This window comes from Scomber scombrus, chromosome 6, assembly GCF_963691925.1.
Source record: "Scomber scombrus chromosome 6, fScoSco1.1, whole genome shotgun sequence".
Taxonomy (NCBI): Eukaryota; Metazoa; Chordata; class Actinopteri; order Scombriformes; family Scombridae; genus Scomber; species Scomber scombrus.
This window is the reverse complement of record NC_084975.1, coordinates 21,885,079-21,907,175: the sequence shown is the minus strand read 5'-3', so window position 1 is coordinate 21,907,175 and position 22,097 is coordinate 21,885,079. Positions and strand designations below refer to the sequence as shown.

Sequence of the window (22,097 nt, the reverse complement as noted above, 5' to 3'; positions counted from 1 at the left end):
TTGCTGAAAGTTTTTGCAGTTATCTGAGATAAGCAGCAAATGCCAGACGCTTTAATTAATACTGTACAACTCTTTTGTGCCATCATTGCCATTTGAACATTGTCTTTAAATGTAAAATCTTTTCAGTGACACTGAGAGGATTACAAACACATATGTAAACACAATCAAACTACACTTAAACTTATTTAAAAAACCTGAAATCAATCTATAGCGGATAATATATCAACATTGACACGCATGCAACAGGAGAGATCATTTATCTATACTGAATTCTACTTCAAAATATCAAATAACTGTCAGACATTTAATGCTATAATCAGCAAACTCATTCTAAAAAATGTCTCCACAAGCAGAGTTTAGTGCTTACCTTCCCCAGTGCAACAAAAATGGTAGAAACTTTGCCCAGAAGGCTGAACTTTGACCCAAACACTGTTTACACAGCCCACAAGCATCAACCTCAGATCTGTGTGGTTTTAACTACTCAAGGATTGTCTCCCAATCAAAGCAAGGAATATTAAATATGAATGTAAGATGAAAAAATATTACAGAATAGATATGAATACAAACAAAATGGTGAAATGTCACATAGATATCATTTTTTAAAGTATACAAATAGGTGGTAAATGTTCCTCTATGTTTTCTTCATTCATTCAGAATGTAACAACTAACTTTTCATGGTCCAATATCAGTTTACTATAGTATGTTTTTGTAGGGGATAGATATCATCAAACTGTACTTGATATTTCCCTAAAACTGGCTGCATATTCTCAACGATATGGGGGTTGAACTGAACTGAGGTGGACATTTGGAGCTGTTCAGCCATGTGAAGTCGTATTCTGTCGACAGTAAAATCACTTTCTTGTGTCTTTAAATAACTGACGACATGAGTTGGGTCAGGTACAGAAAATGTAATGAGGTTCGTGGTTGTTTTTGTGTCCTCGTAGATCTCAGCTGAGGTCTCTTCTACCTCCCACTCTGAGTTTTCCAGTAATTCTTCTTCAAACCACTGTGGATGCGCCAGCTGGTATGCCTGGAAAGCCTCTATAGCATCCCGCAAGGCTCTACCTGAGGGGCAGTGATAATACTCATCCTCTGCAAGCCCGTCAATGTGATTCACTCGGCCTGGTTCATGTTTTTCAATGTCCAGGATTCTGAAAAAGAGCTCCTCAAACTGTTTCATTAGCTTGTATCGAACTGTAATTTTGAAAGGTGAAGGGACTTCGTCTTCAGAACAAACATCATCAAAGTAAGCCACTATGTACTTTTCAAATGACGCAGATTGGACAAAATGGGGGACCATGAGGCTGAGAGCTGGAGTGAGCATGTCGCCGACTGGTGAGCACACATCCTCTCTCAGAAAAACCTTTTTATCACCACACATGGCTCTCCATTTGGCTTGTACTCCTCGTGAGCACAGGATCAGTATTTTATCTGAAGAGCTTCCTATTTGTGCTCTGTGCCAGTCCAGCCACTGAATACTGCCCAGTACTCCCAGTCTGGTAGAGTCCAGCAGATCTAGGACCACCTCAATACCACATGTGTTTGCCAGGAAGGCACAAAGCTTGAGAACAATGATTTTGTATAAAGGGTGGTCGAGGGAGTAGATGACGAGAACTCTTTTTCTGTCTTGCACTTGAAGGCATTCAGGTTGCTCTTTGGCAGCAGAGGTGGAAGTGGTTACAGGATCTGAGAGAAAGACACAGTCAGACAATAATCATCTATTCAGCTTGTGTTTTATGTGCATTACATTACATTTAAAAGAAGGCAAACCTTTATGAGATGCACTCCACATCCAAAAAGCAAGACAAACTCCGAACACCAACAGTCCCACAGTTGCTTTTATAATTAGAGTCCGTTTTGGATAACCTAGAAATAAGTTACATTATTTATGATTAGCTAAATAACTCCACAAAAACAAAACATTTAAGTTAAAATGTTATCATGTTAGTGATTCCCATCCTTGAGTAACGACCCCTTTTGGGTCACAAGATAAAACTCATGTGCTTTCAACATGATTAATGGGGTAGGAAAGAAGACAATAATTTTATTTTCAGTGTTTTTCCTAAGTTTAGCTATTTGTGGAATATGGGATTGTTTTTTTTATCCTCAAGCCTTTATTAAAATCAGATGATTGGAGAAGACATCTGCGATTGTGATCTGCGTTGATACCACGTTATTTTAAAGGGTCACAAGCCAAAAAGAATGGGAATCACTCACTTATGTTTTCTGTATGCACTATATGGTCATTGAAAAGCAACCATATACTGTATATGTCAGAAATCATACTTACTTGGACAATCAAAGGTTTTCTCTGGACGCAAACAGTCATTCTTGCATCGTATAAAAAATGGCTGAATCTTTGAAAAAAGCAGACTATGATGAGCTTTTGACTGCATATTACTACAACTAATTAGTTTGAACGGTAAGGAACTTCAAATCAGAAGTGAAACTCACCATTAACACCATTTTGCACTGTGAGAGCTGCAATAAACCCAACTCAAAGGTCACATTCTGTGAAGTTTTGTTCTCCTATTTGTACAATAGAATAACATAAGAAGATGCCCAAACACTGTTATATCAAACTAAACAAACACATCTTGTGACAGTATTATACACAAAGTCTCACAACACAATTTTGCCATCACTGATGAATTCATATAAGTGGCATATATGGTACATTGTAATTACCTTTGAGACATTCTTTGAGTAATAGAAACCTTGACCCTGAATGGAGACTTGGTATTTCTCTGAATATTTTGCTGCCTTAAAACCCACAACAACAGACATTTTATGTTCATTATCAACTGACACAGACACAGTCATGTTAGGGTCCCAAAGACTACCTAAAAGAACAAAACATGCAGAGTAAATTATCTGTTCTGTAATTATCTTACAACACTCCATTAAAACTTGTTGAACATAAAGATGAAAATTACCATTTTCCAAACACATCTGGGCCTTTTGGATTCTCTTGTCATCACATCCTGGTGATGAGATGATGAGAACAAGATGAATCATATCACTGTGAATTATAGTATTGATTCCTGAGAAATGTCCGAGTATAAGCACACAATATAGTGATACCTGCACTCAATAATACTGTATATATATACACATAAATTGATTTAGGTTGGTGATCAATTATACACAAAGACAAGACAAGACAATAACTTCCAACAAAACAATACAGTGGAAAACAATAAAACATTACTACAGACCATGGAATGGTATACTGAAATTCCATCTTATTACACCTACCTATCTAACAATACAAAACCTATTCATCATCAGAAGTAACTTACAATATTCCTACCGCGCTCAACATCTGGATCTGGAGGTAACTCACCTGGGATGGTTATTTCTTTGCTGATCATGTCATGCCCAATCTTAGCTTGTGGAAAATTGAAAATTGACACCATATATGTACGTCCAGGCTCAACCACAACTCCATCCAATGAAAAATTCCACTGATAAAGAGAAAAAACAATTGTTGGTGTCTTATCTGTTAATACAGAGTGTGTGTAGCCTATTGGCTGACACGATATAGCAAAAGTAAAAAAAAGATTAAAAAAAAGTATTACCATACCCTTTTATAGTTTGGATTCATCTGTTCAGTGGTATTGTAAGAAAACTGCACACACATACTTTGATTTGTAGTTTTATCCAGAATATTTATCTCTGATCCCTGCAGTTTTAATATAGATGCTGTGGGCAGAAGAGTGTATTAAAGATGAATGAACATATCTCATATACTTTATTTTCTATTCACCTCTGATTAAACACCTGCTGATTTGTTTGGTTTTCACATATTTTTTTAAAGTGTCAGTTTAAAATAGTTATAGCCTTACTTACCATCTGACCGTATTATCCACTTCACGTTCAGAATAGAAACAGGCCTGTGTTTGTCCATCCCAATGCCCACACGTTCTGAACCCCAGTCAGGGCCAGTAGGAGCCGAAAGTGGGGGCACAACCTCATGTTTGTCTGAGCAGTTATCTGACATAAGGTGAATGGTGTATATATTATTATTTTGTATATATTTCACTGATGTGTACTTATGTGTGGTCAGATGAATCGCAAATCATTTTATGGATACTGCTAAAAAACAGATACTTACTAATTTTGCAGTGGTCAAGACCCTGAAAAAAACGCAAGAGTTAAAGCTTTTTGGCTCATATACACAGTCAATTATGATGTCAGAATAAATCCCCTTCAATTTACTTTGATAAGAGTGTTAGTATGTTGACTTTGTACAAAACAAATGAATCCTCACCGGTTGACTGCAGTCCAGACGCTTGTCCACAATCTGGAGAGAAGATGAAACCATGAGTCTAGCAGTCAAACAAAAACAGAGAAAAGTAACAAGGATCATTCTGACTTTGATGGTGCAGCTCCCCAATACAGATGAAAGAGGAAAAAACGCAATAATCTGCTCCTTTCGAACAGATGGTCCAATAGTGTGTGTTAACAAAAACAGAGAAGCCTCACTGCAATACGATCAAAAGTGATTTGTTTAACGTTTATCAGGCGGTGACATCTGAATATGCAGGAACAGGAAGTATGCCGTTACCAAATATGGTTTGTAGTTTCCATTCTCATGAAGAACAAAGCATGAGTTGAAAAGGTCTTTCTGTCTAAGGCTCGCAAAATGTACTTTTATAGATGTGCTTTTATGTGAAGTCGTCTTTCACCGTCTTTTATCGTTACACATAAGTACTCATGGTTTTATTTTCCCTGTTGACCTACTTTTCTTTTCCTTTACCTCATTTCATTAATATATAATTGAATTATATATTAACACTGTAATTTAAAAAGGCATTGATTTCTCACATGCTTTTTCAGTGGGTTTTGGGTTTATAAATACACTTTCTAAATGCTATATGAATACAAATATATTATTATTATTATTATTATTAGTAGTAGTAGTAGTAGTAGTAGTAGTAGTAGTAGTAGTAGTATTAAGCAATTAAAAAATTCACAAAATTATTTGAAAAAATGTTCACTGTTGTATTCTGTCAAATCACCACCAGGGGGAAGCAGTGACAAATTAACAAGTGGTAAATTCCTGTTTAAACTGTATAAATTGCAGTTGTGACTGGAAACAGATTAACAGTGAAACACTTTCCAAGACAACTGTCACACTGTAAAATGAGTTCAGCTGTTGACCAAGGAAAAATATTTGTATTTACATGCCTAAACTACTTTTTTAAGGGGCACTTTTGGCTTTAAGTCTGACCTCAGGTGAACCCCTGGCCACATCACCTAAATATACAGATAACAGAACATTTGACTTCTGAGGATCAATACATGAAGCCAGCAGACAGCCTAGGATTTGGACCATGAGCTCTAAACCTTCATCTATTCACTGCTTGGTTACCAGAGATCAAAATCTATAGGATGAAAAATGTGGTTGTGGCTATGTTCATTCCTATAGCTTTGTCTCGGTGTTAATGTGTCTCCTACTAGACATTGAGCTCAACTGTATCAGTTTACATAACACCAAGACCGACAGACATACAGACATGTACCACTGAAATCAGACCAGAATAGACTGTAAAATGAGGTTGTATTTAATCTCTCCTCTGCGGTCCAAATACTACATGTAAAAATATACTTTTATTCAGTACAGATACCCTAAATAGTGATATGACATGCTGCATTCAGGATTTTACAAACAGGCTCTTTGGCAATACTTTATTTTAACCGGGCAATTTAGCATTTATAAGCTATATATAATCAATAAATACATGGTTTATAACACATTATAACACCATAATTCATTTGTAAGCATATATTATTTATCTTTAAGTGTGTATGTGTCAATAATTATAACTCCTCCTTTAAAACGCCTTCTATGAAGCCTCCATAACTGGTATATAAACAGTTAATTAAAAGCATTTATCAACTGTGTACTGTATACACATCAATTAAACAAACACAAACAAAGACAATTTAAAGGATTATAATTTTATTATCAGGCATTTTAACAGTTTATATACTAGTTATTACAGGGAGCAAGTATAATTATTTATAAATACATTAAAATACTTTTAGAAAATCCTTATATTTGCCTAAAACTACCCAAAGATTGCCATAATGTGTTATAAACCATGTATTAAGTACAGTACCAGTCAAAATATTAAAGTGAATATAACATAAGTAAATAAAGTGTGTCCAAACTTGACTGGTATAAAGTTTAGTGGTGATTAGTTGAGGTTAAAATAGTGTTTTACCTGATTTTCAGTACTGGGTGGTATTAAAGCCAGTTATACTGTTACATATTCAGATCTCTTTCCCCTGTAGAGAATTGTTCCATTAAATGACTTTAATCTTTAAATTCAGCTTAATATACCAGCTTCTAAAACTGAAATTACCAGGCACTTTTTACAACAAGTGGTCTTTTATGTGAGCTTTTGCCTGAATAGCCTATGACACAAATTTATAAAGGCAGACGGGCTCGGATCACCTGATATCTGCAGAGAGGATAACACAGCTGTCAGTTCGGTAAGGGACGTTTGAGGTGTGCCCTTGTGCAGCCACATGAAATAAATGTGTCATGGGTTGAGGGCAAATCAAAAAGGGTTGCATTGTGGTGCAGCAATTGTCAGGTGGACAGGGAGTCTATTTTAGCGGGCCATTCACGTGAGACTTGGAATACATAAATCTTTCACTAATAACCATAAAGTGCTTTTTCTTTTCCTGACTAGCCATTGTTGCTTCCTTCTCTGATTGCCCTCACCATCAAGGTAAGTTTCACACGATAATAAACCAGAGCAATTTAGCACAAGAGAATAAAGGTGAATTAGATTTATCAAAAGGGCTGAATTACCTCATGAATTAAGTTTTCAAGTTGCCGTGACAGCAATCCAGGAATCTAAGTGTCTGTCTCTAAAGCCATAAGTTTGTCTGGATCAAATGAAGTCCAGTTTCAGTTGAGGGAGTAGTGAAGACTAGATACTACGACTGGTATTTATGTACGGGACTCTGTGCCATGTTGCTAGTTTTGTCAAGGTCTTAAAGCAACTTTTCAAATGTGGTTCTCCGGCTTTGGCTTCTGTGACACCTCAAGCTTCTTAATGAAGTTTGGATCCCCAAAGTGAAAAAATGTGACCTGAGGCTTAAACTGCCTGCCAAAGTATTGGTTGCTGCTTTCAGCAAGATTGACCCATCGCCTTGGCCGAAAAGCTGGTGTGATAAGTGATGATGGCTCGCTTGTATAAAGTGGCGACCCCCTGGGTGGAGGGGCAAGGCTGAGGGCTTACTAAAATCTTAGGCTGCTTGTTTACCTTGACTTTTGCACCCTGTCAGGCTGGCTTAATTTTAATGGGATATATTACAGTGTTGTGTCAGAAGCACTGGCATGCTTACATCCTGCTCTGAACACTGTTATTATTGCATCATGCTGTGGCTAATTTAAAAATATTAAGTTATTAATTAAGAGATAATGTTACAAAAAGGTTAAATAAGGAGACAGAATGAGAAGGGGATGGAAATATGATAAAAGACAATGTAGCTCACTAGCTTCCAGCAACATTTGTAATTTTATTGTTTTATGATTCTCACAGTCTTATGTTTGATATTGTTTTTCTGTTGGCTGCCAAAGTTTCCTGTGGCTTGGCTTTCTCTGGCATCATCAAGGCCACAGCTGCTGCTGGGACAGAGCAAAGCATGGGGGCAATGTGGCCAAATATAGCCCTGCAACAGGCTCCTAGTCAGTTCTTCAATACAATAGGAGGGATTATGAGCTCCTGAAAGTATACTGAAATGTATTAGAAAGCCACAGAGCACAATTAAGCCTAAATAAATGTATTGAACTGTTAACTTGTTGGATTCACCCATCACATAAATATAGGATACTATGGAGACTGTGTTATTTATATGAAAAGGAGTCTGTAAAACTGTGTGTGATACAATATGAGTTAAAAATAAATGTAGAGCATGACTTGTAAATCTTTTTTTTCTTGTTGTCTACAAAGGGATTATAAACTGCAGCCATGTCTGAAGGGTGAGTATTAGCCCATCAAGGTTACCACAATTCTATAATTCAGTTTTGTATTATTATACATTACACTAGATTAAATAATAAGCAAATTTCTGTTTTCCCTGCTTTTCATTTCACATGTTTATGAAGACCGGTGAGTTAACATAACAATTTTCTCTAAATAATTAGTTAACCATCAGTAGTGGTGCAAAATGTTTATGCATTTCATGCTTAAAAAGACATTTGAAAACATTTTCCAGTGAATATATTCAATGTATATAGAAGGGCACACAATTTGCACTGGCCACCAGCCAAATACTGGTAAAATATGCAAGTGGCTGGTAGATTTGCTTCACTCGTCAGCCAAAAAAAACCCCAAACAAACAATGGAAATGTTTTGAGTGGCAGGTAAAATTTGAACATTCACTATCCATTTGGCTGCTGGACAAAAAAGTTAATTTTGGACCCTGATAAACTGTACTTTATACCTTATACATCTACTATCCATCTCACAGAGAAAGCCAAAATATTCAGCTACACGCCGACTTCAATTGAAGGTGGGTCTTTTAAACCTTTATGTAAACAGTATGTCCCACTATGCCTCATGAGAAAGTCAGTTTTTGTATTCACTAGAGGTCTTACATTTGTACAGTCTAAGCTGCTGAAGAAGGCAGCTTCTCTGCTGGTAGCTGAAAATGAAGAGAAGAAACGTGAGAAAGAAAGGGCAATGAATGAAAGCTTCCCTCCACTGAAGATGTCAGGTCTGTCAACTCAGGAACTCCAGGTACCAATTTCTGATTACTGATCATCATGATTCAATCATTGTTTTTACTTTACATAATTTATGACTACCTTTTTCCATTGCAGGATCTTTGCAAAGAACTACATCGGAAGATAGACGTTGTAGACGATGTACGTTATGATATGGATGGTAAGGTATCCAAAAATGAAAAAGAGGTACGGCAGATTTTATTTCAGGGATTAAATTTATACACTTAATGACATATTTGGATGTTGTAGGTGCCTGGTTATTGCTTCTTCTTAAACTGTGATGCTTTTTGCACAGATCCAGACACTGAATCAGAAGATGACTGAGCTGAAGGGGGGAAAGAGGCCTACCTTGAAGAGGGTGAAGAAAACAACAGACGATATGCTGGGCGCATGCACCGACAATTCCAAATTCATGAAGTCTGATTTCAAGGCCAACCTCAAGACAGTGAAGAAAGAGGAAGAAAAGGTGAAGCTGTTAGCTTTGACAATCATTCACAGCATGAGAAAATGTGTTTAAAAAAGTAGTTTACAATCTACTGTATATCTATTTTACAGAGGGAAGAGGTGACTGACTGGCGTAAGAACGTGGAGGCCATGTCTGGTATGGAGGGCAGGAAGAAGCTGTTTGATGCTGGACAATAAGAAGGTGCTTGTGTGAAAAAAGGACACAAGCACTCTGGGACACAAAACCCTGAGGTTGCAAATACAGTGTATGTCTTTTCTAGGTCCAGGTTTGTTGTGTTGATCACTTCCTTTTGTTAATCTTTATTGTTCACTGTCCAACTCTCACAAGTTCTCCATAACAAGAGAAAATTAAGCAGGTGTTGTTGAGAATGATGTCAACTCTTGCTACTTGTAAATGGGGAAATGCACTATTTAGATAACACAGTATTAAAATAGTTTTATTATTCAATGAATACAAACTTGTATGAACAATACCTCTCTTTGCCAGAAATGTATTAATGTGAATTGTATAGTATATACATACTGACCATTGCAATTGATATTGAATGATTATATGCTCTGAAGAAAATGCTGAGTAGTTCTGTCATTTTAAGATATGAGGTTTGGTGTCTCAAAATGCAGTATTTGTATTACATAGATGATGGCGCTGTCTCACAGTCTGTAATACATGTGATGCTGATTAAACAACCATTAGCGCTTTTTTGCTTGGTTTCTTTAGTTTGTTCAGATTTCAAGATTTAATCTTTATTTTTAATATTTATCAATAACAGTCATAATCGTGATGATGTATCATAATTACCAGACAAAACAAAACATTAAAGACTGCCCTGACATCCTGGTGTTGAACAATGAGAATATAGTGGTAAACCTTGCGTTGGGGGCTGCCATGTAGAGGTGTAGTTATATACAGTATACTGGCTGTCAGGACAGAGGAGTCTATTTTGGTTAGCCACTCACAGAAGGATGAAGGAGCCATTAAATTTGACTTGAGTTTTCCTCTTGTCATTTAAAGACTGCCACTGCTCACCTCACCAGGTTTTCTGCAGGGACAAGAAAGGTATGTTGATTCTTCCTGTAACAGTGTGAATGGTGATTATTTACACTTTACACATTATACACTTTTCACCTGTTGTGGTTATGTAGAAAACTTTAATTAGTAGCAGGTGACTTACTAGATAGACTGTGACACTTACAAACCTGCCAGAAAAACACAAACTTGCGGATTTATTATTTGAAAAATATACGCTTTCATTACAGTTGGACCATAAATTAGATATAAAGAGTCCAAAATACAACATAACTTGTTACCTAGTTACAAAATGTATGCTTTCACTATGAAGGCACATTTAGTTCATTCATTTAAATTCACTTATCAACTAATTCACTTGGTGATGTACACTATTGTCAGTTATACTACCTTGTATAAAACATCTACATTTGAACTATTTTAACAAACGCTAATGGGAATATTATTTATTCCAAAGCTAAACCCCATGTTTCAATACATACAGTACCAGTCAAAAGTTTGGACACATTTTCTCATTCAAGGAAAAGGAAAGTGTGTTCAAACTTTTGAGTGGTACGGTATATTTATGATATTTGAAAATAACTAATTCTGAATTTAGTTCCGCACTGGCTGCCGTGAAAGTGAAAATATTCCAATTGGGATTAAAAAAGATCCTTCAAATATTCTGCAGCACTCAAGCATGTGGTGCTGCAAATTGAAAGGCTTAATGCTGGTATGACACCATACCAAGGTCCGGATGACTCGGATATCTTACTTGGTTCACTTAACAAGAGGCAGATGAACAGTGTTCATTGTAAAGATATTGGTTTATGCATAAAATATATAGTTCATTTATATTATATAAAAAATATAGATTATGGGGCCATATGCATGAAGTGAACTGCTCCATCTGGATGATGTGCTTTTTCTGATTTTAAATTGTTTTATTCTCCACAGACAAAAGGCTTGCAAACATGTCTGAGGCGTAAGTTATGATTTCTTTTATTACATAATTTAACATGTCAAAAGTCATGGTAGTTCTTCAGGTGTTCATCATGTCAATACTGACTTTTATTGCTTTACCTTTTCCATGTCTCAATGTCCACCACAGACCAGTAAGTTATTCATATGATTAATGAATATTTGAAGACTCTTTATTTAGAAACTATGTGTGATTTCATATACCATAGCTGTTGCATTATAAAATGTTTGTCTGATTCTTTTTTGTGTAGAAAAAATCAAAGATCTCTGCATCTCGTAGACTGGCTCTTAAGGTCATATCTTTTTGTCTTCACTACAGTATAATTCATCCATAATAATTCACCCAACAAAATAACAATAATTGATCCAGAGAGTTAATTATTCTCATTTTGCCACTAATTTCAGACCAAACTGCTGAAAATGGCAGGTGCAATGTTAGAGAAGGATAAGGAGGGCAAGAGGCAGGAGAGAGAAGCTACTTTGAGTGAGAGAGTGCCTCCACTTCAGCTGTCTGGTTTGTCCACACAGGACCTTCAGGTATGTGCAGGTCACCGCATGAACCACCCATCATATCAATGGAACAACATGGTGCAAATACTTCAGGCGTACATCCCTCTCATGCAGTGCATACAGAATGTACATATGCCTTTGTCGCCTATAATTTATATTTCAGCTATTCATCTAACACCTACTGGTTTTTAACAACTTGTACAAGTAAAACAATAATTCATTCAAATATTAAATATGTGGTATGTGGCCAATAATAATGAGCACTATCAACATATAATTTATCATACATTTGTATTAATAAAAGACACTTGGTGTAAGGTTTCATAAATAAACTAGTTCTCCAGTAGATGCATTAGAAATCACCTTAAATTTTGCGCCAAAACATAGGTTAGATAAATTAAAAATAAGAATACTTACCACTATACTTCCAGTTGTCACAGGAAAACAAACATATGGACATACTTTCCATGATTTTTGATCACCTTTTATCTTGTATTTGGAAAAAAGTTGAAATGGAAAAAAGAGTCAATGTTTCGTTATTTAAAAAAAAAGTTGTTTAATAGATTTTTGATAAAAAAAACATAATTATGGCTCATGGTATATAATTAAAGCGCTGTTTTAGTTTTCATGGTTGTTTGTGGAATGTGGTCGGGGGAAGGATGAAATGTGTGGACTGCATCACTTATAGTATCTATAGGATTAAAGGCTTCTTGTGACTTTGTTTCTTTGGTGACTTTGGTTCTCTGCTTGTCTGCAGGCAATGTGCAAAGAATTGAACCGTAAAATTGACGTGGTAGATGAAGAGCGCTACGACACTGAAGCCAAAGTGCTGAAGAATAACAAGGAGGTTTGTGTTTATTCATATTCATTTGATGTACATGTGAATTTAAGTCATTTTTAATGATCGAACACTATTCTTTTAAGCATACTTTGCAACAAGCAGAAGCAACATTATAGAAATGATGTTCATATTTTTATTTACCACTAGCATTTACCATTTATTGTTTTACTGAGTGTTGTTTTAATTATATTTTTAGTCATTTTAATTGTGACTGAGTGAGATATTTTTTAACTGGCTGTGCACAACTGCATACTCATTACTTGCATTATCAATTGTTTCCTGCAGATTGAAAATCTGTCTCTTAAAATCGTTGAGTTGAAGGGTAAGATGAAGCGACCTGCTCTCAAGAGGGTGAAGATCTCAGCTGATGCCATGTTGGGCGCTCTGCTGGGCGCAAAAGTCAAAGAGTCGGTGGACTTCAAGGCCAATCTGAAGACAGTGAAGAAGGAGGATGAGAAGGTAAGACCAGCAGTTATAACAGCAGATTGATTTATTTTTTCAATTCAAGTTTTCCAGGCTAGGTTGATTTCTTGGTTATAAGATTAACTATGGCACGATACCGAAAATACAGTATTTCTAAGAAATATTTTCTTCTTATAAACAGAAAGAGGAAGTGACTGACTGGCGTAAGAACGTGGAGGCCATGTCTGGTATGGAGGGCAGGAAGAAGCTGTTTAATGCCGGGCAGTAGATTTGTATTTATGGACATTTTAAATATCTTTGATGGATCCAATGTAATTGTAGTGGAATAGAGAGTAGAGAAAAATCGAGTTAATGTTACAACACACCATTAGCAAACCCACAGAGTTGGTGTGAGTGTGTTTTTATTGACTTTATATTTGTTATATGCAAAAGTATTCAGATTCAACTAAATAGAATTGTATATATTTTGCATTTAAATGAGTTGCACTGTGTGGATTTGTGGTGTCTGGCACTTCAGAAACTGTCTACAGCTTAATCAGAGATAAGAACGTGGTGAAATGTGCTGTTTCTTGATGTTCTGGAGATGTCTGGAAAAGAAAAGGGTTCATGTGACAATATTAAATTAAAAAAACTGATGCTAAACTTCCATTTTTAATCTTCTAATTTATCATCGAAGCTACTTTTTGACACTCAACTGGGACTCGGCATCCGCCAGATGGTGGCAATAGTTGCAGGACTTGGCATTGGTCAACTGTAGCAGCTGAGAAGTTGTTAAATCATGTTTGTAAATCAAAGTGGGCGTCACATTAAGAACTTTGAACATCCAAAAATAAGCGGTCGCAGGTTCAGGGCTGCAATAAACCCCTCACTCAAACAACAATGGAACAGCCAGAGCACACAGGAACAATCCTCACTTCTACTACTGCTAAAAATAATAATTATTAGTTGATATAATTGAGACCATAAATACATAATATACATGACGAGATTAGTCGATTCATCGATTAAGAAAGTTGATTGGTGACCATTTTGACTTTCACTTAACTGTTAATTTTTCAGGCAAAATACCAAAAATGTGATGTTTCAGCTGCTTACATGTTAAGATTTTCTGACTATCTTTGTCTTATACGATATTAAAGTTTATATATATATATATATATATATATATATATATATATATATATATATATATATAAATAATTTTTTAACTCATTCCATTGGGAATTTGTGATGGGTATTAACTATTAATTTATGAACCAATAATATAACATTTTTTGCAGCCCTAATATTAAAAATTATTTTTCAAATTCTTGAAATAAAACAAAACAATATTGTCGATCATTAAATATTTAGGGATCTCCACTCTGGTAACAGGAATAAAAAAAGACAAGATAAATAAACAACTATTAATACATAATAAAAAACTATTAATAAACTTCATTGCCTCATCATGTTTAAAAAGGATGCCATTAAGTATGCTTTTATCCAAAGCACCGATGAGGGGCCTAATAAGGTGTCAAACCTCTGAGTGTGGGTGAACTATTGAATCATTTTCTGCTGCTCTTTTCAGTCCTGACAAATAAATATGTGAAAACTAGAGTTTTCTGTCAGTACATCAAATATGTCAAATTATGTTAAAGAAAGCATCTCACGGAGGTAACTCTTTTACACATTAAGGCCAGTTTATTAGTCATGAAGTGGCTCTGGAAGATGCTTGTCAAAATAACCCACTGATAATGTCATCATGATGTCACCAGGGGGGGTATTCATAACTGAAAACTTGCGTTCCAGGTGGTTTGGAGGAGTTTGAAAGACATGAGCATTCACCATGGAGGGAAGGGTTTGAATTAAAGATGCCATTGGTTGCATTGTTTGATGAAGGGTCCAGCACTCTTGGAGCTTGATCCATATTCAATTTAATCATATTAAAAATAAAGCTAGCTCAGCCTCTACAGCTTAATTTGGATCACCTTTTTAATCCGTCTCTTGAGAGTCAACAACAAGGCTCGTTCATGACTATTCCTGTTTAATCATTGGTTGCCTACCTATCCTTATGTGAGGGCATGAGTCACAGTCCTTTGACTGAACATTTGACTCCCTGTTACAACAATGACGCAGATTGAACTGCGGCTGGCTCAGTTTACAAACCATCAAGTCCTGACCAGCACCTGTCTTTGTTCCTCTACTCCTCTAAATAAAACCAGGGTAACCTCTAACTTTGTTCTTACCTCCAAGGTGGTGCCGTGAAGCGTAATCAGGGAACAATAATTTCATCACACATGTGCATGACTGAGCGATGTATATAAAGTTCAGGGGTAGTTCTGAGGAGAGCAGATGTGCAATGGACATAATATAATAATGTGGTGACACAATCCTTTTATAAACTGCAGCCTTGGATTGTCTTAGTAGATGTCCAAATGTGGCCTCCCAATCACCACACCACTCAAACATCAATATTAACCCAGATAAGAGAATAGGTATTAAAAACCTCTTAAGTCTCAGCTGAAGGTAATTTTAGATACCTATAGATGGACTTCTTAAGGCAGTCCACATTCACATTAGGACGGTGTTTATTCTCTTAATAAAGAAGCAGATTGAGTGAATACTGACATGTAGTTTGATGTCTTTTTTCTGTTTGACTCCTTAAATATCTGATCTAAACTCCAACATGTTGACCCTGGGCATATGTGAATGTGTGACACTGACCCAGTACGAGTGTGGTCACCCCTTTAAATGCTCACTGTCACTTCCACCAACAGGTGGTGTCAAAACCACGCAAGATACCAAAAGTTTGAGCCCATAAATGAAGTTTTATTGCCCCCGTTACTCTCTGAATATTGTGGTGATGCTATGTGCAACAGTAAATGTCACTGTTGGTGGAGAGACAGTTGCAGTAGCACAGACTGGAGTCTATTTTAGTAAGCCATTCACATTTGGCCCAGACACTATAAATCTGATTGATTTTTCTCCATCGTGTCTCACAAAGTCCCTGCTTCCTCCCTCACACACACTTTTGTTTAGTTTGGACGTGCATCTGACGGAGCCGTCTGGTTTCATTAAGGTACGGATTTGATCATTTTCAGATACTTGTGGATTAGAGTAAAACTGGTATGGTGGTAAAAAATATACTTATTAAAACAATTACAAACTGTTAGCTTTGAATCAGTAAAATCTCTGTTTCAAAGAGTAGCATTTTGTCTTTACATGTTTGCTGTCTTATTTGGTATCATGAGTAACATCAACAGCAAGTTGAACATTGTCATCTTACATGCCTGTGGATTATCTGGCCAGTCACCTTTTCTGTCACGTATGCAGAGACTCTTGTCAGTTATGTTAACACATGCACTGACTCAGCATGTATATTTTGTGCACGTACCACAAAACAAGTTTGGTTTCTTTTTACTGTAAATTTGCTCTTAGTATTTTAGAAAGGTTCATCCTGTGAGAATACATGTGTATCAAATTGCAAAATATTTTTTGCGCTATTATTTAATTTAGTTGTGATATGTATCTGTAGCTGTAGTTACATTTTATTTTTGTGAAACAGCCATAGGCTGACTAAAGCAGAGCAAAGAACACTTGTCTTCTTCACTTGAAATAAGAGAACATTTATTGGGAACAGTTTTTTGTTACAAACGCTGAATTAAAATAACAGGTTATCAAAATAACCTGATGAAGGTCTGTGTGCCTAAATGCTGTTCCCAAGGAATCTTCTCTATTTTGCAAGTGAAGAAGACAGCGTGCAGTTTTTTTGTTCTATTGTAATTCCACATGAAAAACAAAAACTACAATTATATTTATATCTTTACTGAATACATGTAGCTAACATATGATCATAATAAAGTAAACTAAATGTAATGTAATAAAGATGTGACTTAGCACAGAATTACTTCTATGGCTAATACAACATTTAAATCTGTCGTAAGGGATATACGTGACTTTTAAGACCCTCTTAAGTCCACCACGGGAACAATTGACTTAGCAATAAATAACTTGGTGTGGCAAGCTTTAATAAGGCAATGAATGTTTGGAGTGGGTGAAATACTTTGACATGAGAGGTCATAAAGATCATGAATCTTCAGCACACAGTTATATTGAGCAGGTTTTAAAGGTTAAGGAAACTTGGTCTTTTTGCGATTAAGTGTTTGTAAAAAAAAAAAAAAAAAAAAAAAAAAAAGCAAAAGTGTAAGCATTAAGAAGAATTAAGCATTTTCTCTTTACTTTGCTAATTCCAGTGTGAAAATTTAAGACAATCATGGCTGATGCGTGAGTATTAGTACTTTCAGTTTAATTTAATGTGTTAATCAAAGTATATTGTAAAACTATGTTTCAATATTCATTATGTAATGTTCACATTTATTTTCTCTCTTGATGGTGCACTGACAGACCAGTAAGTACCCTATTATATAACCTTTATATATAAGTCCTTGTTTCAATCATTTATTTGTTGATTCACACCATATAAAATACTGTTTTGTGCTCCACAACATGTATGTTCAGAATATATTAAATGTTTTTTTTATCTGTGAATTTTAGAGGAAATCAAAGATCTCCTCCTCTCGAAAGCTGGGGTTGAAGGTAAAAGCTTTATTTATTGGGATCCTTTCCTCTATTTATTATTAATACTAAGACTAAGCCATACTGTATGAGAATGTCAGCATGTATATCATTGTATACTCTTCAAAGCCCCAAAGAAAGCAAGCATTAGCAAACAAAGATGTATGGCCAATTCATTGCCAAGCTACCCCATAAAGTAGTGTGTATGTTGCTTTAAACATATATTGCATACAAATGTTACATATGTTGTATCTAATGATTTTAAAAGGATGTGTTACTTATACTCAAGTTTACTCAAGAGGTCAAGTTTTATCATAATAATGTAATTAAAATTCTGATATTTATTTTGACTTTTGCCAGATTTTCATTGTTCTGATTGCTCTACAGATCACCCAAAAAAATGAATCGACAATGATTCTTTATCTACTTTGAATGTTTCTTCAGATCAGAATGTTAACAGTCGCTGCTCAGATGCTAGATGAAGAGAAAGACCAGAAAACCAATGAAAGAGAAGTTGCTCTGCAAGATAGAGTTCCTCCTCTAAATCTGTCTGGTCTGTCCTTGCAGGAGCTTCAGGTATTTCCTCTAATTAAATTATTTCCATGTATACTCTCACTAATCTAAACCTCTACTTGTGGAGTTCATGTTATATTCTAATACCACTAGAGGGCTTCTTACTTTTCTACAGGACCTATGCAAAGAGTTGCACCACAAGCTTGATGTTGTTGATGAGGACAGGTACGATATTGACCTCAAAGTGAACAAAAATGAGAAGGAGGTGAGTTACTCAAGAATGAAAAGCAAGATTTTTTTTTTAAAGAAAAAAAAGTTGCATGCTGAAATATTTCTGAAAATTACAGCATCTGGTGTCTCAACTGTGAAGACAAGGTCCCAACTCAAAGGAGTGAAAAATTAACAAACAATGCCCCCAAGTGGCTGTAGTGAGAATAACAACAACTAACAAAACTTGCACATAAAGCTTGTTGTTCTTAGAAGATAAACCCTTCTAAATTTGTTATGTAGGAAAGAATATTGCCCCCCAAATATTTTAAAGTTCAACACTTCGAGTTTAAAACTGAACCGGTATGAAAGCTGTAATTGTCTGTTGGCTGCGCAAAATGTTAATAGTCAGAACTAAACCTCTTCTAATCACTTTATGGGACTTTAAAATTAAGTTTGGGAACCTTGGAGCCAGTACAGATGATGGCATAGCAGTGAATCACAGTCCAATAATTATTTCTCTGCTACTGAATGAATGAACTGATAATAAAACACAAAACTGCACATATTTTCACAGGTCAATCTATTTTACATTAAATAATTTAATTCATATTTTAATTTAATATTTTTAATTACAGCTGAAGACTTTTCTGTTTGCAACTAAATTAAAAAATAAATCCAAATTTTAGAGTTAATATCTTGCACTGCACTGTAACTTTTCCTGTTTTATATGTCTTATTCTATTCCAACTTAATTTATTTCCAATTTAACACTATTAATAGTATTTAAATGTATTTAGATGCATTTTATGTTTAATGTAAAGCACTTTGAATCGCCTTGTTTTTGAAATGTACAATACAATTAAATTTCTCTTGCCTTGCTTTACATGTTGCCAGTATTGCTAAGAATATTTGGTGTTGAGTAATTATTGTGTTCAGTGCCACTAAAACATTGATAACTTCCTAACCACAACTTGACACAATAAATTTAAAACTGTAAACGTAGCAGTTAGGAATTGTTTTGTAAGGTAATTCATCCCAGAGATCTCATGCCTGTCACATATGAGCATTGATTTGCTTTTAACGGCTGCTGGAGGAATCTGATTAATTAAACAGTTGAGTTCTTGATGCTGGCAAATTGTGATGATTACTTTTTCGTGTTTTTTTTATTTTATAGACTGAACTATTACCTAATTATTTGAAGAAATAATCAATATTATGAACTCAGATCATAGATATATACATGTGGAAGTAGAGTGGTTGGATGAAAACTAAACAAATTGAGGAATTTTATCTAAACTGTGTCCAATGACTCATCTTGTAAGACTTAAATAACATTGCACAATAATATATAAAACTGTAGAGTTGACACACAGTTATAGAAGAGCAACAGCAAATCTTTCTATCACATGATTCCCCAAACAGATTGAAAACATGCGTCTGAAGATCATTGAGATTCAGAGTAAGTTCAAGAAACCGACCCTGAGGAGAGTGAAGATCTCTGCTGAAGCCATGCTGAGCGTTCTGCTGGGCTCCAAACACAAGGAATCGATCGACTTCAAGGCCAACCTCAAAACGGTCAAGAAGGAAGAGGAGAAGGTAAACCTGACTTTTGCTTTCACTCCAGATAATAGCTATTTCTGATTAAAATTGTAGCATTATATAGCTTTTGTATAAAATTGTGTTTTTATGCATTTTATCTTGACTGTCTATGTTACGTTATGTTTCCAACAGAAAGAGGAGGTTACTGACTGGCGTAAGAACGTGGAGGCTATGTCCGGTATGGATGGCAGGAAGAAGATGTTCGACGCTTCTGGAAACTAAGAAAAAAACAAATTATTCATGTTTAAATGATCTTCTTGTCATAATGAATTCCTAACATTACTTCATACTGTATGTCTCATCTACAGTACATGAAATAAAAAAATGTCTGGTTGGACAAAACCTTTTAAAACCAGGATAGTCTTGCTTTTTGTAATTTGTTAGAATAAAGGAAAATCAGCAGAAAATGATTGTTTAAAGAGAGATTGTAGGCTTCAAGTGGTAAAAATGAAAAATAATTGAATAATATACTGTATGCTAACAGGACATTGAACTGTATTTTTTAGGAACTGTTGATGTTGTTACTGTGTTAATGATGCAGTAATTGTTTGCTGTAGCGTGTTTTGTTCTCACAGTTATCCTCTGCTGCCTTGTGATGGCAGCAAAACCTTTAAAACCATTGCTGCCAGTTTTGGAACGACAGTTTATACTGACCGTGGAGAAATATTGTTTGTCCCTCTATTATCAGCTGTTATAAACCGTCATCTGGTTTGCCAGGAACTAAAAATCAATTGGCTATTAAAAGTATATTGCTAAAAAAAAAAAACAATTGGATTGCAATCTTTGTGAAAGTTATTACACTGGGGGTATGTTATATTGATATTTGGTTTATGTACTTGGAACCAGCCATGTCTCTCAATAAAAAGAAACCAATTCTGATGTTTTTCTTCACTTTGTAATTGAACGATCCCCTTGCACGGTATGGAGGATCAACTCTTTGATTTCACACACAGTACACTGGACTAGAGCTAAAACTTCACCTTCTCCGAGACGAAGAGACAGTGGTACTAAGAAAGCATCACAGGTGGAGGGTTACAGCAAGAACTTTCACACCTCATACATAAGGGATGTGAGAGACGCGGCGAAAGAATGGTGAGGACAGAGGGTCTATTTTAGTGAGCCACTCACATGAGCGCTTGAATCTATATATCTACCCTCTTTCTGTCCTTCTCTTCTCAGAAAAAGACGCTTAGTGAGTATTTGTCATCAACTGTATACGGTAAGGCTTTTTATTTTCAAATAAATAACACAGAGAATGAAGGGATGACATAGCTAATAAAGGCTTTCGTTGCAATAATCTTGAGACAAATTGTGAGAAAATCTTCAAATCCACCAGTCAGTGTTTCAAAAGCAATGGCAGGTTTTTCTTCCTTCTAACAGCATTTATGTTAATGCCAGTATTGATTTTATAAGATTTTACCACATGAAAATTATGAAGAATTAAACATTTTGCATGCAATTCAGAGAGACGATGTTTGTTGTTTTGGGGGGGGGGGTTTTCTCCCAAATTTGAGATCAGCTGATGTCCTTGGGTCTTAAACAAAGGTCTAAGCTGAAGTTATGAATAACACATCAAAATGTTCATTTGATTGTTTGTTTTACTTTGCAACCTTTTCCAATTGCTTATAATTTAATAGAAGCATGCACATTTAAGTACATTTATAAAACATGTTGGGAAAAAAACTAGAAGGAATTTTGCTAACTTTGATTTAAATGCACATTTTTTGAATACTTGCCATATAACTGCAACTATTTTTGGCTTTGTTTTAGAGAACTTTTTTAGTCATAAGTTTGACCTTAAGACAAAGTCATAAATTGTTTGTGTGCAGCTATGGGTCCGCAGACAATAGTACTTTCTAAACCAGAACTGATGAAAACGGACAGTCAGTTTTGCTTTATTTGCTTTTCTTTTCTTTTCTTTTTACACTGATAGATTTGACAAGGGGAGACACAGAGAACTGCAACCATGTCTGAGGCGTAAGTCTCATCAACTTTTATCTCAGCAAAACTCAAATGTGGCATGTGAAATACCAAAAACCTAACATACTGCATTTTTCTTTCCCCCTATGAATTATGGACCTTCTTCCTACACGCTTAGGCCATCGGTGAGTTAGACAGAATAAATGTTTTAAATGAATTTTGAGTCAACCATTCATTACATCAGTTGTGGGACTAAAAACTCCAAACACTAACTATGTTGAAGGATGAGTCTATAGGTATTCAGCACTTTAATTACACAAA

The 22,097-nt window shown here is 35.4% G+C and overlaps 4 protein-coding genes across 4 annotated transcripts; 3 read left to right on the top strand and 1 right to left on the bottom strand.

Moving 5' to 3' along the window:
• Positions 1 to 122: 122 nt before the first annotated feature.
• LOC133982475 (interleukin-17 receptor A) lies at positions 123 to 4,372 on the bottom strand. The gene is made up of 12 exons (XM_062421529.1): positions 4,274 to 4,372; positions 4,118 to 4,139; positions 3,853 to 3,996; positions 3,587 to 3,705; positions 3,347 to 3,467; positions 2,937 to 2,984; positions 2,689 to 2,843; positions 2,455 to 2,529; positions 2,291 to 2,357; positions 1,771 to 1,866; positions 737 to 1,686; positions 123 to 131 (listed from the first exon to the last, which is right to left on the bottom strand). Exons 1-12 carry the CDS (start codon positions 4,370 to 4,372, stop codon positions 123 to 125), a joined length of 1,905 nt encoding a protein of 634 aa, XP_062277513.1.
• A 3,622-nt stretch (positions 4,373 to 7,994) lies between these two features.
• LOC133982474 (troponin I, slow skeletal muscle-like) lies at positions 7,995 to 9,610 on the top strand. The gene is made up of 7 exons (XM_062421528.1): positions 7,995 to 8,005; positions 8,132 to 8,135; positions 8,497 to 8,538; positions 8,634 to 8,765; positions 8,849 to 8,938; positions 9,048 to 9,218; positions 9,308 to 9,610. The coding sequence occupies exons 1-7, from the start codon at positions 7,995 to 7,997 to the stop codon at positions 9,392 to 9,394; spliced, it is 537 nt and encodes a 178-aa protein (XP_062277512.1). The 3' UTR covers positions 9,395 to 9,610.
• Positions 9,611 to 11,197: 1,587 nt separating this feature from the next.
• Positions 11,198 to 13,246, top strand: LOC133981448 (troponin I, slow skeletal muscle-like). Its single transcript, XM_062420138.1, is given in 6 exon segments — positions 11,198 to 11,212; positions 11,456 to 11,497; positions 11,610 to 11,741; positions 12,472 to 12,561; positions 12,841 to 13,014; positions 13,160 to 13,246. Coding segments are annotated over 6 exon segments (540 nt in total).
• A 4,274-nt stretch (positions 13,247 to 17,520) lies between these two features.
• Positions 17,521 to 20,078, top strand: LOC133981449 (troponin I, slow skeletal muscle-like). The gene is made up of 5 exons (XM_062420139.1): positions 17,521 to 17,556; positions 17,980 to 18,111; positions 18,224 to 18,313; positions 19,680 to 19,853; positions 19,989 to 20,078. The coding sequence occupies exons 2-5, from the start codon at positions 17,986 to 17,988 to the stop codon at positions 20,076 to 20,078; spliced, it is 480 nt and encodes a 159-aa protein (XP_062276123.1). The 5' UTR covers positions 17,521 to 17,556; positions 17,980 to 17,985.
• The last annotated feature ends 2,019 nt before the right edge of the window (positions 20,079 to 22,097 follow it).

Excerpts from the sequence above, each read along its gene's own strand:
- LOC133982475 (XM_062421529.1), bottom strand. The coding sequence starts at position 4,372 with ATGATCCTTGTTACTTTTCTCTGTTTTTGTTTGACTGCTAGACTCATG. Across the intron at positions 1,867-2,290 it reads GAAAACCTTTGATTGTCCAA|GTTATCCAAAACGGACTCTA; the intron begins GTAAGTATGATT and ends ACTTATTTCTAG. Across the intron at positions 1,687-1,770 it reads GTGGAGTGCATCTCATAAAG|ATCCTGTAACCACTTCCACC; the intron begins GTTTGCCTTCTT and ends TCTTTCTCTCAG.
- LOC133982474 (XM_062421528.1), top strand. Across the intron at positions 8,539-8,633 it reads CACGCCGACTTCAATTGAAG|TCTAAGCTGCTGAAGAAGGC; the intron begins GTGGGTCTTTTA and ends ACATTTGTACAG. Across the intron at positions 8,939-9,047 it reads TATCCAAAAATGAAAAAGAG|ATCCAGACACTGAATCAGAA; the intron begins GTACGGCAGATT and ends CTTTTTGCACAG.
- LOC133981449 (XM_062420139.1), top strand. The coding sequence starts at position 17,986 with ATGTTAACAGTCGCTGCTCAGATGCTAGATGAAGAGAAAGACCAGAAA. Across the intron at positions 18,112-18,223 it reads TGTCCTTGCAGGAGCTTCAG|GACCTATGCAAAGAGTTGCA; the intron begins GTATTTCCTCTA and ends ACTTTTCTACAG. Across the intron at positions 18,314-19,679 it reads TGAACAAAAATGAGAAGGAG|ATTGAAAACATGCGTCTGAA; the intron begins GTGAGTTACTCA and ends TTCCCCAAACAG.